This window comes from Neopsephotus bourkii, unplaced genomic scaffold (genome assembly GCF_033783945.1).
Source record: "Neopsephotus bourkii isolate Nb327-2 ecotype Australia unplaced genomic scaffold, CSIRO-AGI_Nbou_v1 NB_595, whole genome shotgun sequence".
Taxonomy (NCBI): Eukaryota; Metazoa; Chordata; class Aves; order Psittaciformes; family Psittacidae; genus Neopsephotus; species Neopsephotus bourkii.
In genome coordinates, this window is record NW_026901096.1 from 2,351,723 (window position 1) to 2,365,045 (window position 13,323).

General features: G+C 45.6%; 1 protein-coding gene across 3 annotated transcripts in view; it reads right to left on the reverse strand.

The window, feature by feature from the left end:
* Positions 1-359: 359 nt before the first annotated feature.
* GRHL1 (grainyhead like transcription factor 1) overlaps positions 360-13,323 on the reverse strand; it is a 40,918-nt gene continuing 27,954 nt past the window's right edge. For 2 of the 3 annotated variants that reach the window (XM_061351746.1, XM_061351745.1), the window contains exons 10-16: positions 10,658-10,745; positions 8,334-8,473; positions 6,897-6,934; positions 6,708-6,796; positions 4,803-4,888; positions 3,015-3,079; positions 360-2,141 (exon numbers count right to left, since the gene is read on the reverse strand). In XM_061351746.1, the coding sequence (XP_061207730.1) occupies positions 2,027-2,141; positions 3,015-3,079; positions 4,803-4,888; positions 6,708-6,796; positions 6,897-6,934; positions 8,334-8,473; positions 10,658-10,745 (621 nt within the window). In that variant the 3' untranslated portion in view covers positions 360-2,026. The remainder of the gene's footprint in view (positions 2,142-3,014; positions 3,080-4,802; positions 4,889-6,707; positions 6,797-6,896; positions 6,935-8,333; positions 8,474-10,657; positions 10,746-13,323) is intronic. The other variant, XR_009725199.1, reaches the window with a different exon arrangement.

Genomic DNA, 13,323 nt, shown 5'->3' on the forward strand with positions numbered 1-13,323 from the left:
TTGTGATGGAACCAGGAGAATGGTTCCACATGTTGGGAGGCCACTCCTCTCACCTGCATCCTTGCTTATGGCTTATGGAGATGACCCCTCTGCAGGTGACTCACCCAGCCCATCCTCCTTGGAACCACATGCTCTGGCCTCACTAGGACACCCGACAGGAGGCTGCTCTGCTGGAAGGGAACAGCGCTCCAGTGGCGGCCTCGGCAATGCCAAGTAGAGCAAAAGGTGGGTCTCCAATTTCCTGCAGGCCATGCTCCCATTTATCAACGCCACCTGGCATTTGCCTCCCTCTTCCAAATAGCAACACGACGCAGCCGAACAACATTCAGTTACAATATACATTAAGTAGAATTGTTAACCATTAAGTAGAATCATATTCCACTTTTCAGGACTATTTCTCCAGCCTATCCAGGTTGATCTTCAGGTGAGGCACATGCAGCTTTGTGCTGCCTGAAGATGTTATAAACCCTTCTTTTATTATCCAGATCCCTAACAAAAGCACTGACACTGAACCAGGTACTTATGCTCACTTGCTTGCCTTGTAATGCAGGTTTTTCCTTACAGCTGAGTGCTGCTGTTTAAACTGAGCTAACCTTAAGCTGCTGCTAACCAGAGGGTGCCTTTCTTCATAAGCACATGCACATGATGAGTAAATACTGTATACTCTAATGCTGAAGCAGTATCTGGAGCTATGCTCAGATTGCCTGCTACTAGCTGCCTTTTTGATCTCCCCACCTCAGCAGTGGGTCAATGCAATGTAGGTACATCAGGAAGCAGTTACAAGCCCCTATTCCCTCCTAAAGCTTGGCCTGCTGAGCTGGGATGCCACCCTTCTCTCTCAAAAGCATTGCCTGAGAATTTCCAGCTGTTGACATCCTAGGCCTTGCAAGCTGGCTCCAACCCATGGGTTCATCCAGCCCAAGCTGCTGCGGGCAGTACACTGCTGCTGAAAAAAGCATCCACCCTCCAGGAGACCTTCTTCCTGACCCCAAGATGGGAGATTTCCAGGAAACTGCATCTGCTCAGCTCTTCTTGGAACCCAGCTCTCGGACTCAGCCCAAATGAGCTCCCAGGGCAGCAGCACACAGCAGTTCCAGGGCTAAAAGTCCCAAGAGAAGCCAGGACTGCCATCGCCTGGCTGTGCAGGAGGGCTTGGGAGAGAACCAGTACCTTTTCCTTCCACACAGGGAGATCCATGTTGAATAAGCAGGTCTCTTGTGCCTTCTATGAACATACAAACGTGCTCACCTTTGGTGCATGTTAAAGGTTTGTCCATTTTTAAATAGCGACGTTAAATATCTGTTTTCTCTGTATATGGCATCCTTTTAGATGGGCTTCATTGCATATATTCACGGTATATACAGAACACCATATTTTATATATATTATATTATCAGTTGTATGTACACATTTACAGACCTTCAAAAATATATTGCACTTATATACAATATAGCTTCATCTGATGAGAGTTCACACAGTTACTAAGGCGAGTTCTTCATAAGCAAGGCAGTTTTACATTCCCCCCCCCAGTGACACAAGTGATTTCAACAGTTTGCCCTGTTCATGAGTAAACATTGGAAAGTCTTTTCTCCAACCTGCACGCAACTCCTGCTACTATCAATGAGTAGTTTTGCAGTTCTACCTAGCAGAAAACAGTCCAATAAAATGGTATTAGCTGATAACGGGCTCAAACATGGCTATCAAATAGATAAATAAGATATCACCACTCTAAAAGGCCACCTTCCAGGAGTTTTCCCCTCCTGTATTTACTAATGTTTTATACATGTTCTCTTATTTAATTGCTGATCTCTGCTCACTCAAGTGCAAATAAGGTCATGAGCACTACAGTGTTCTTTGGAAAGAACAGAAACGCACTATATTAAGCAAAACCACTGCTCTGCTCCCCAGAACAAGTCAATACCTGGCTTTCTTCTGGGGAAGGTGATTAGTGTTTTGCCCAACATACTGAATTATGGGAAAATGTTCACTTGAGACCTTTGTTTAAAATCCACAGAGGACCTGTGATCTTAGATCTCGGTCAGAGTGAGCTTGTAAGATCCTCCAACTTCTTCAATCTGCAACTGGAAGGTATCTTCATTAGAATAGTGTTTCACAATGTTATCATCCATGTTGACCAGGATCCTGGAAAAACAAAGTAGATCAGGGATATATTACAGATCTAAATGTGAAAGACAGCAAAGGTGCCTGAAACCTCAGAGAGCCCGGACTGTGCTGGGGTAACACAAGATCCCTGCTCACCTCTCTCTGCCTCATTGCTTCCTACAGTAGATCTAGCTGTCCTTTCCGAAACCTGCCATCAATGCTTACAGCCCCTCTTTTAGGATCCAAAAGCGTTAAATCTGGCTCCCGGACCAGGGAGAGACATTATGGAGCTGGCAGAAACCCTTCTGAAGAGGCTGAAACACCCAATTGACTTTAGAGAAAAACAAAACCAAGAAACTTACTGGGAGATTGAAAGGAAAACCAAAAGTGGACAATTTTGAGGAAATCAACTACTTACACTAAAAAATAAAGACGGTGGAGTGTGGCCTCTGTGGGGAATGGGCACTTCACAATAAAGTTCTTGTCAATTTAGCCCACAAAAAGACAACCAGGCTTAGCAATTGTAGCCAAATGCAGGCATAGCAAGTCCAGTTAACCACTGGAACACATTAACATGGGTTCAAGTGGGTTCTTCACCGCTGGGAGTCTTTAAATAAATGGAACTCTTCTTCCTCTGACATGATCACTCTGGTTCAAATAGCAATAAACTCAGAGAGATTCCGTGACTTGTATTTACCCAGGAAGTCAAACTGCTTGTTCCTATGGGACCCTTCTGGTGTTCAGCTCTATGAATGAGGCTGGAATGTGGGTACACGGCATGCACACACACATACCACAAACAGCATTTGCATACGTGCAAGTGCATGGAGGAATTCTGAAGCAGCTTTGCCTACAGGTTTGAAAGGGAGGAGTTCATGTTCTCAGACAGCTGCTGTGTAGGAACATACTCACCCTTTTTTACATTTTTTGAAGATCTTCCCTATTTTATCAAAAGGCACATCATACTTGTCAGAGATCTGGAACAAAAGAAAGCAAGCACTGGTGAAGCAAGGAGGCTGCTGGCATTGTCTTCCACTTCCTATTTTACAGAAAGGAACAAAACAACCCCCACAGGTCTGCAGATGAAAGCACCTGCTCTGCCTTATAAAGGCAATACTAAAAGCTGAATTATAGAATAAGCTTATAGATGAGAACCCCTCCTCTGCAATTTGCCAACTTCTGTGCAAAAATATTAACCATGCTCTAAACCTGGCCACTAACCCCTCATACAGCAACCTGGCCGCACACCAAAAAGCCCACACACTAAACACCCCACATGCTGGTTCTCCTCCTCTCTTGATTCTGTTCTCTTAGCACACCAAAACCCATTTGTAATTCAGTGCCAGAGGGATCAAACAAAAACTAGTCATCACAGCGGCTGGGCACAGAAACAGAACAGCACCGGAGTGAAGACCTGTGCGGCTAAGGACACAACCTGGTCAGAAGCATCCTCCTTACCCAACAGGATAACCTCTGAATGAGAAAGCAGAGCCACTCACCATGGCGCTTCACCGTACAAACCTCCAGAACTCAGGAGGTCAGTATTACTTTGCCAAATGGCTCTGTCAAACCAACACAGCAAGAACCAAACCAAAAAACTGTTTCAGGATGCAAAAGCAGAGGGAGGTTCCTCCAAGCTACAGCTGTGAGCTCTTGGTTCCCTCCTTTAAGAAGTCCCAAGTGAAACAATTTACCCTTCAGGACCACGCGGTAAATGGGGACTTCATAGCCCTTAATCCCCCTACCCATTAGCCCCTGCCTCCAGCCTGCCTGTGCTGGCAAAGCTCCCATAGCCAGGAAGAGACAGCCTCAGGTTACAGACACATCTCTGGGTCCCAAAGATGCTGGCAAAACCTGGCCATACAGCCCCAAAGCCTCCATCCTCTGAGCATCAACAAGACATTAGTCACAGAAGGAGACAGCCAGACACGTCAGCCTTGAGCTTGTGCCAAACACTACAGCATTTCTCGGCATTAAGCTCTGTTTCCTCTGCAGCACTGCAGCAGCAGGGACAGTGGAAGGCTATTTTGGAAGCCAAGTAACAGCAATTTCACACATGTGCACAGATATATAAAAGTCTTCAGGCACTCTCAGAAGCTGAGACAGCAGCTTTTTATAAGCAGGTTATGAAAGGGGAGGGGAACCCCCCCAGATAACCCAAGCCACTGAACAAATTCTGGATATCACTCCATCTTCTAATGAAAATACCCTCTGACATGAGGGACATCCACAGTTGACAGTTGTTAGATGCAGCTAGGAAAAAACCTACACAGCTGCTTCTGCAGCTTGGCCAAAGCAGAGCCTGCATAAGAAGCAAGCCTGGAAGACTCTCCAGCAGCTCCTGTCATTTTGGGACTATCTCATGTACCAAGTCAACAAGCTTGACACACCTGGATTTCCAGGAAAGCTGCGAAACACCTTCTTACACCCAGACACCACAGAAGTAGAATGAAGTGCTTAGAAGGGAGCTTCCTCAAGTCCTTTAATAATGAATTAAAGCATTATTTACATTAATGTCCATGTTATTGGAAGGAAATCAGTCTTATGCTTCTTAACCAGAAGAGCAGAAATACACGGACACAAGCTGCAAATGAAAGTCTATCTCCTATGACTGCCCAGGACTATGGGGACTAGATAGCAAGGGACTATACTTGGTTTTTCTCAAACTGAAGGCAAAGGCTGTAAACAGCTTTTACTTACCGCTTCCATTAGACCTTTCAGAGATGGTGTCTTTAACATTAGTGCATCAAAAACTTCCTCTGACTCTTTTCGGACATAGAGCAACACTAAAAAGCAAATTGGAGAGAGGAGTTAATGGCATAACTGCTCCTCAGAAAAAATCTGTATATGATAGTGGCTAAGCACACAGTAACATACACTGAGGGTCTTATGAAGAGATACACATACATACATTCAGCATACATTGAAGATCATATCACAAACATGCATAGCTAGGTTAGCTCAAAACATGCTTTTGCACACAGAAATACTGCATGCTCAAGCATCTTTATTGTCAAAATAACTAAATCTCTATTTGATATTTTCTCTATCCTTCGGGAAAAAAGTCATATTTGAAACATGGAAAGGAGAAATACAAAACATAGCTTTGAGAGTGTCCTGTCACTCCGTATCTTACAGGTCACTTGCCATAAGGCTTTGCACAATAAAATGATGTGACAGATGCTGCCACAGCAGGGGAAGCCATCCAGGCCACCTCCTCATTTTTAAATAACTTATCTGTACAACCCTCTGCTGCTCCTGTGCTGTCTCATCTCCCTTCCTCCCCTTTGCCATGTTTCGGCAATACTCATACCACCACTGCTGACACACAGTGCAGACTTAGCCTCCTGCTAGGAGGGGAATGACAGAGTCAAGAGCTCAATGAGGTAAGCATCCCTAGCGTTCTCAAGCTAGCAGAGAGTCATTGTATGTAACATCTGCCTCATTAAAAACTGCATTAAGGCTGAGGAATAAGCCATGAGAGCAAGAAAGCCTCGACTTAAACAGCTTTGCTGTCTTTAATCCATCTTCTAATGACTAGGTATTACAGGCTGGATTGTTTACAAGGTTCATCAGCCACAGCTTTGACACACCTGTAACATGGAACAATTGCTGGCATTTCTAATTGACCAAAGTGAACTAAGGGCAGCACAGCACCTTGATGGATTTCCTCTGCTACAGGCAGGTGTAAAAAAAGGACTGTAGGTGTAAAAAAATGAAGGCAGCACACACACTCTCAGTTACAGCACAGGTCAGATGACACACCAGCCAAAGGGGAGAGAATCCCATGGCATACAGCAACAAGTATATGCCATACTTTATGGCATACAGCAACAAGAAAAATGAGGAAGTAATTTCCTTTTATAAAACAGAATTTCCTTTTATAAAAATCAATCCTTCCTTACTACTTTATCCAGACTACAAAATTGCAGCCCCATTAAGGTCGCTCACAAGATTTAACCTTTTCCACATCACAAGTTTAATCCTCCTAGTTCTTCAAGCTTTGTACTGGTCCTCCTACACATAATCATCATCAGGCAGGTAATCCTCTACACCACCTCCAAAGGGACCTCTCACCTTCTTCCACATCACCACAGCAACATCCAATCCCACAACACACTGCAAAGCTCTACAACAGGTTAAAAATAAGCAGAATGTTCTCTCAGTTTGGCTCTCAGCAGTAAGCATCCCATTTCCCAGTACCGGTTTTGCAGGTTTTATACCCAGAACAATTCTTGGCGTTCATTGCTTAAAGTCCTAGGGAAGTTTTCCAAAGCATTTTGTAGTGGATTATGTGATGAATTCTCTCACCCAATCCACCAAGGATATTGGTAAACTGCTCACTCTCCTCCAAGCCTCTTTGTTACAGGTTCAGAGCCAATTAGTGTCTGAATTGGCACAAAACCCCAGAAATTCTGACACTGTAGAAGATTTGTGGAGCTGAGCTACATCCTGATACACAAACCCTATTCCCAGTCAAAGCCAGAATAATCAGGCTGAAATAGACTCCAAAATAAACTAAAAAAATCCTTTAACCTCAGATGCATCCCTATCACGATGGACAAATACTCCAATAATTCAGTCTCTGAAAGAAGAAAATAATACCTCTTTTTGGTTCTTCTATTCTGGCCATCTTATTTGGAGTAGCGATAAAGTCCTCTTCACCAATATAGGCTCCTCTCTTCAGGTTGGAGCTGTCATTGACAGGGAAAAAAAGTTAGTGGTACGATTACAGGGACTTACCCCACTGTCTGAGGGCAAGACATCAGTAGGCTGAAGTAGCACAGCTCTTACCTTTCACCCTCCAGTTCTTCTGAAGCAACAGGTAGGACCTTTTAAAACAAAGGGGAGATGTTTATTGACATATGCAGAGAAACACATGGTGAAATAGTTAGTGAGTACCTGATGTGGTACCCAGTCCTCAGAAAACACAACAGGCTCTGAACGCTACGAAACGAAGTTGCCTAAGGACAGACCCATTAGCTGGTGTAACACGGTCTTGTCAGCGACGCTCTCCCCATCCCTCTAAGTGCTACCTGTTAATATAGCAACGTAGCATTAGCTCTGTTTGCACTGAAAAGTCACTGGCATAAAACCACGCTGCTGCATCCAGCATGAGCAGAGGTTTTTCACCACTGAGTTAAAGGATAGGGAACCCCTGATATCACAGCAGGCATAGGCAGATGGCTCAGCCACCCAATCCTCTTGTAAGCACATCAGTACAGGACACAGGAGACACCAAAGCTGTCAAGTAGGGTACCAGTCACAACCACACTACTAGAAGTAAGATGCTCTGGTCCAAGCAATAAACATTGGCCTTCATTTTAATACATGAATAATACTTGCAGTTAGGGTAGTAAAAATTTTATCCAGAACTAGATTTCATTTCTTATTACCTTTCAACCCTGTAAACAATGACACTTTGGCTCAACCTTCCAAAAGCCAGTAAGCATCTTCTTTACCTTTTTTGATAAAGGCATATTAAAGGATCTCAAATGAGAGACACAGGAACATACAAGAGCTAACCAGCTTTCCATCTGGACTGGTGCAGTCTTCTGACAGACCTCAGCGCTAGAGCCTTTGTAAAAGCACATGCAGGAAAGTCAGCCTCATGGGCACAAGTTTATTCTCCATTCCTGCTAAGACTTTAAGCAACACTCTTAAAAGGTGAGGACTGGATTATGTTAGAGGGTGCCAGAGCTCCTGGCACAGCAAACTCCAAGATTTTGAAACTTGGTTGCAGTGTCATTTTTTCCCTTCCAGTTTCCTGTCAGCTGGGACTTTCCAGGAACGCTGAGGCAGGGCGCTCTGGCAGTGGATCACAGAGCCACACACACCCTTGCCAGCTTCACAGAAGTGATTTTCACCCTGCAGCAGCAGACTGGAGGAGCCCACGGTCTGCAGCAGCGCACCAGGAACCGAATGGCCTCCGCAAGAGGAAACCGGCCTGCAGCTCATTCAATGCACTCTCAGTTGGAGATGCTGTGATAAAACCCTTTCAGGTTCATGGAAGCAGGAGTTCATAGAAAGACTAATCAGGAAACATCCCCAGTTAACCCCAGCCAACATGTCTAGGAGCAACATCTCTCGCTCACGAGACTCACCCTGTCTTTACAGCATTGATGCAAACAGTTTGACATTTCACACGGGTGTATGTACACACAGCATCCCAGGCTTTTCCCAATTTTTTCCCATACCCTCCTCATCCCCACACTCATGAGCTTTACTTACATGAGCCCCACGCTGAAGATTTGCAAAGTGAACGTCAGGAATGAAAAGGACAGGCTGAGTGTCTAGATCCATGAAGGGCTTGAAGATGGTGATGTCCGTGCGTTTGTGTGAGGGAAGCATGGGCACTTTAACATCAGAAACTGCAGAGACCAAAGATTGAAACAGAGGATAGTGAAGGCACTGACAGGGCTGTGGCTTTCCTTCATCATTTAAAAGGCACATATACTCTTGGACAAGGGTACTCTGTAGTCAGGGTCAAAGGGAGAAGCTCCTGTGGTAGAGGAGTCTGAATCTCAGTTGTCTACCTCTCAGATGAGGGCCTGGATCCTGTGGAAAGAGCTTGTTTCACAGAGTAGGACAAGTTTTCTCCAGTAAGCTAGTTTACTTCATTCTGTATTAAACTGGGCTGGAGAAAGGTCTGACCACTCACCCCAAGAGAGGAACCTAAGGTTTCTAGGTACTAAGTAAACCACCCAAACAGAGGACAAAAAAGCTAGTCCAAGCCCCTGCTTCTCCCTTCTCCCTATCGATTCCCTCAAAAGACTGCTGGATTTCCTCTGTCAGGAAGGCAGAAAGACAACAAAGAGACAACTTGCAACACATGTGGTTCCAGTGGCGAGCCTCTCAAAACAACAGCATCACAGAACCACTGTGATACCACAGAGTTAGTACAAGTATTGTTCCTTGCAAGATGATACATTTAGAGCTACATTTTGATTCCACATTTCCAATTTTACATTACTGTTCAGCCTCACAAGCTGGTTCATCCTCCCCCAGACTCACTCTAGTTCTGTCTCTCACAGATCACTTGGGCTCTCGTGATGCACCAACTGATGTGAACAAGCCACCAAGTGGACAGGCTTCACCCACAAAGGATGGGTGAAAGTGAGGCAGGAGGTGCCTTAAACTGCACTTCAGATGCACTCATGTCAAACTGACCCGGAAGTGAAGACTTGGTTTTACCAAGTGGAAACATTTCAATTTTGGGTCAAGTTACCTGCTAACACTCCACTTCTTATGTCCCCAGTGCAAAATACACTTCTTTTTTTCCCCTGAAAAACTTAACTCTAACTCAATCCCTGTAAAAACAGCTTCGTGGCCTTTGTGATCCTGGAGCTGGATATAACAGCTTATGGCTTAAAGCAGACAAAAACTTCCCACACAAGAACTGAACAGCAACGGACTGTACTTTCCAGGAAAATAAAGGTCATATCAGGCTAAGGCCAACCCCAGGGAATTCAGTTTGGAAAGCAGCTTTTGTGAAGTCAGACAGTCCTGGAAGTCTGCACTGAAGCTGTTTGCACTTTTCCTGCCATGACGCAAGGGCTGCATGCTGTAATCTGCTGAGAGCCGCTGGGGCTGCTCCATGTGTGAAATGCTAACAGTGTGCTAAACCTACCTTTCTTTGGGGAAAAACAAACCCAAAACCCAGCCCTTGCTGCAACTGCCCTTAAGCAAATGGGTTCCCTTAGAGCACTTACCTTCTTCTGAAGCTGCTCCAGCAGCCTGTACCTGCTGCGTCAGGAAAATCCTGCCCAGCAAGCTGTAAGGTGCATGCTTGTTGAACCAGTTGGGACTGTTAATAGCACAGCTCTGACAAGAGCACTGAGCAGAGCAAGTGAGAGCACGCACCTGCCCCGTGCACAGCAGGAACAGGGAGATACATTATCCTCTACACAGCTCTGCTGGTGAATAACTAAGTGATCCAAACACGGGATCTGTTGCAGTCACCTTCAGCATTTAAAGGAAGGATGCTCAGCAGGAAGAGGCTCCACAGCCTTTACACACTACGGTGCTGAGGCTTTCACATGTGCAGAAACAACTTCTGCTGGAATTATTTACTAAGGACCACTTTGCTTTCTACAAGTGTGCGTGCAGGGCCGGGAGGCTGAAAGCTCAGCCCCAAGGCTGCCGCTGCCTGGGTATAGGGTTGTAAACACATCTTTACCTTCAGTTAAACCTGAGTTTAGGATTAAGCTGGAAACATTTGTAACAGCTCCAGTTCTCTCTGCCGCTTAGAGCTGCAGGGGGTCCGCAAGTGCCCAAAAATCCCACTCTCACCCTGTCACTTCAACTGCTAGAACCCATACCTGATTGAATATGCAGAAGGACCCTGCCTTGGACAAGAAGGCTCTGTAGAAGTGAAGTCCTAACTGACTCAGTATGTTGCAAAACACAATAAATGACTCCATAACACACTGCTTAAAACAAACCCTATTCCATACACAATATAAATTCAATTAAGATGAGCTCTACCACGGAAGTTATTTGTAGCCAAAATGACATCTAATATTCAAAACACCGACGGAATAATTTCTACTTACAGGCATTCAACTGAGAGCTGGGGTCAGTGCACTTGCCTTTTCTTTTGCTTTGCTTTCGCTCTTCATCCCTGATCTTCCTCTCTGCTCCCTGTCGAATGAGATTAAGGGAAGGAGAGAGAGAGAGAAGGTCTTTTTAGGCTTTTTAGTCTTTTTCAGCTGCGGAGGCAGGAACACCGATTCGTCAGAGCTGTGCTTGCAGGGTCAGCTCCATGGTACCCAAGCTGCAGGTCTGCCAGAGAGTGCCAGCTTTGGGGACCTTTTTACTTTTGAGTCCTGTCATCGAATGAAATCCCATACCACATCCAAGACGCAAACGCTTTTCTTTCACGTCAGATAAGGATGACAAAAGATACCTTCGGCTATAACAACTTTATAAAGTGTTACATAAATATGTATGTTTGAAGTATTTAAAACAAAAAATTACAAGTTTCCTCAGTTTAAGAGTTGACTAGATCATCATTAAATCCCGATCCATAAAAGTCACGCCACACCTGGATCACCAAGTGCAAGATACCTTCCTGCATGCCGCACATGGAGCTCGTAGCAGTTGTACCACCCTTCACTGCTCTCAAGCTGCAGGCATGCATCATTTTAAGAAGCAGGCATTGTTTCTTCTCTTTGTATCAGGGCCAGACTAAGGTGGAACGCCCAGATACCTAACTGTGTTCATGCCTGCATGGTTCCCTGCTCTCCAAACCAAGCAGCAGTGGGGAGAGACACGTATTTTCTGCAAGGTACAGACAGCTGTGACAGAGAAGGAAGATGGTTTATATTGGAGGCGTGTTCATTCCTTCAGCTCCGCCCAGACCTCACACATGCCTGTGGGTCAAGTCAGGTACGTCATGTTGTCGGTTGCACGAGGCAATAAGCCCAAGTAGATCCCTAGCATTCAATCCTGGTGCCACCACCAGATTACTGCCCAAACTGGCGTACACAAGTTCTACCTGTCTCCCAACACCCTCCTGCAAAGCAGGGTAAAAGGTAACAGTTATCTGGCCACAGGAAGCCATTATTTCTCATTCCCATCCCTGCAATGCTGCCAAAATACACCCACATCCTTGCATGGTGCCAGGGGAAGACTAGGTTAGCTATGGCGAACAAGATGTTAAAGAAGCATGCGGCCATGGGGTGGGGAACAGTGCCTAATGCTGTGCAGCACTGGAGAAGGGCAGCAACCCTCCTAAACTCCCAGTAAATCGACACCCTGTAGGTGACAGAATGTCTATGCCCAGTAGGTAGCAGAGGGCACATGTGCACCAGCATCAAAAAGGAAAATTAGCCTAGATATGTGATATGCATTAACATATATCACCTTTTCTCCCTCACAGCAGAAGGGACACAAGCAGCTTCAGGCAGCTGCCGTGAAAAAGACAAATCAGTAATGAAGACAGGCATCACTAGCTTTGATTGACCCCATAGAGCTGATACAGCCCACTACAGTTGATGACATCCCATTTGAACCTCAGCACAGCTGGACCCACACCCCTCTGCAACTTTCCTTACCAGAAGAGTCACAACATTTCAGCTTGACAGCAGGAAGACCAGATTTGGCTCCAGATCTGGTTTTTGCCTTTATGAGGAAATAATAAAGTGCTGCTGCTCAAACACTGTGCTCCAGAACAGCACCTGCTTCCTCACGGAGAATGTGCTAATCCATCATGACCACACACTGTGGGAAAACATCTGCCCTCCCATACCTACAGCTAGAGTTCTGCTTGAGAGTCAACTTGATCCAGGCTACAGGGGCCCAGGTAAACACATCTCAAATCCACATCAAAAAAGAAAGCCATATCTTGATAACAGGCTTTTCTGCCTTGCCAGGGAGCTCAGCAACAGCCAGGATCAGATATTTCTGAGGAAAAGGCAGTGGCAATCCTGTATTCCACAATTATGGAATAAATGAACTAGTAAGGAAGAGGTTTTCCCAACTTCACCTAGGCAACAGCCTACAGTCTAAAAACCAGATTTCATACTCTGGTCTAGGTGTTAAAGGCTGCAGGGGTTTGGTTTGTTGGTTTTTTTTTTTTTGTGGTTTTCTTCTTCTCAAAGACTCCAGTTGTGTAACGGACTCCTGGTCTGAGAAAGGGAATTGGCATTTTGGAGAGACCTGCCCTTGGAGGGACATGATCTATCTGATACGCAAGAGAGGTGCAGAGGGAAGATGCAACATCCCTTTTATTTTACTATGAGAGTAGGGAGATACTGGCATGGGTTGCCCAGAGAAGTTGAACACTGCCAGGGGTGGGGCAGACACAAGGCCAGGTTGGATGGGGCTTTGAGCAACCTGGTCTATTGGAAGGTGTCCCTGCCCATGGCAGAGGGTTGGAAGTGGATGATCTTTCAGGTCCCTTCCAACCCAAACCAGTCTATGATCATGCAACAGAAGGAACACTCTTAGTGTTGCTGTCCATCCACACCCATGCTGCCTCCAGCTGCCTTGCACCCTCTGTCCTTCCAACAGCATCTCACTTGTAACTACCATCCCATAAAAACCTTCCCACAGCACTGCCCATCACTGCAACAGAAACAGCAGGTCCCAGAGGACAGCACTAACTCTGGTGGGCACCTGGTGTCCAGCCAGGGTCAATCCAGCACCATGAGTCAGTACCTGCAGCTGTAAGGACCCAGGTCTGCTCACAGAAGCACTCGCCCTGTGCCTCAAACAA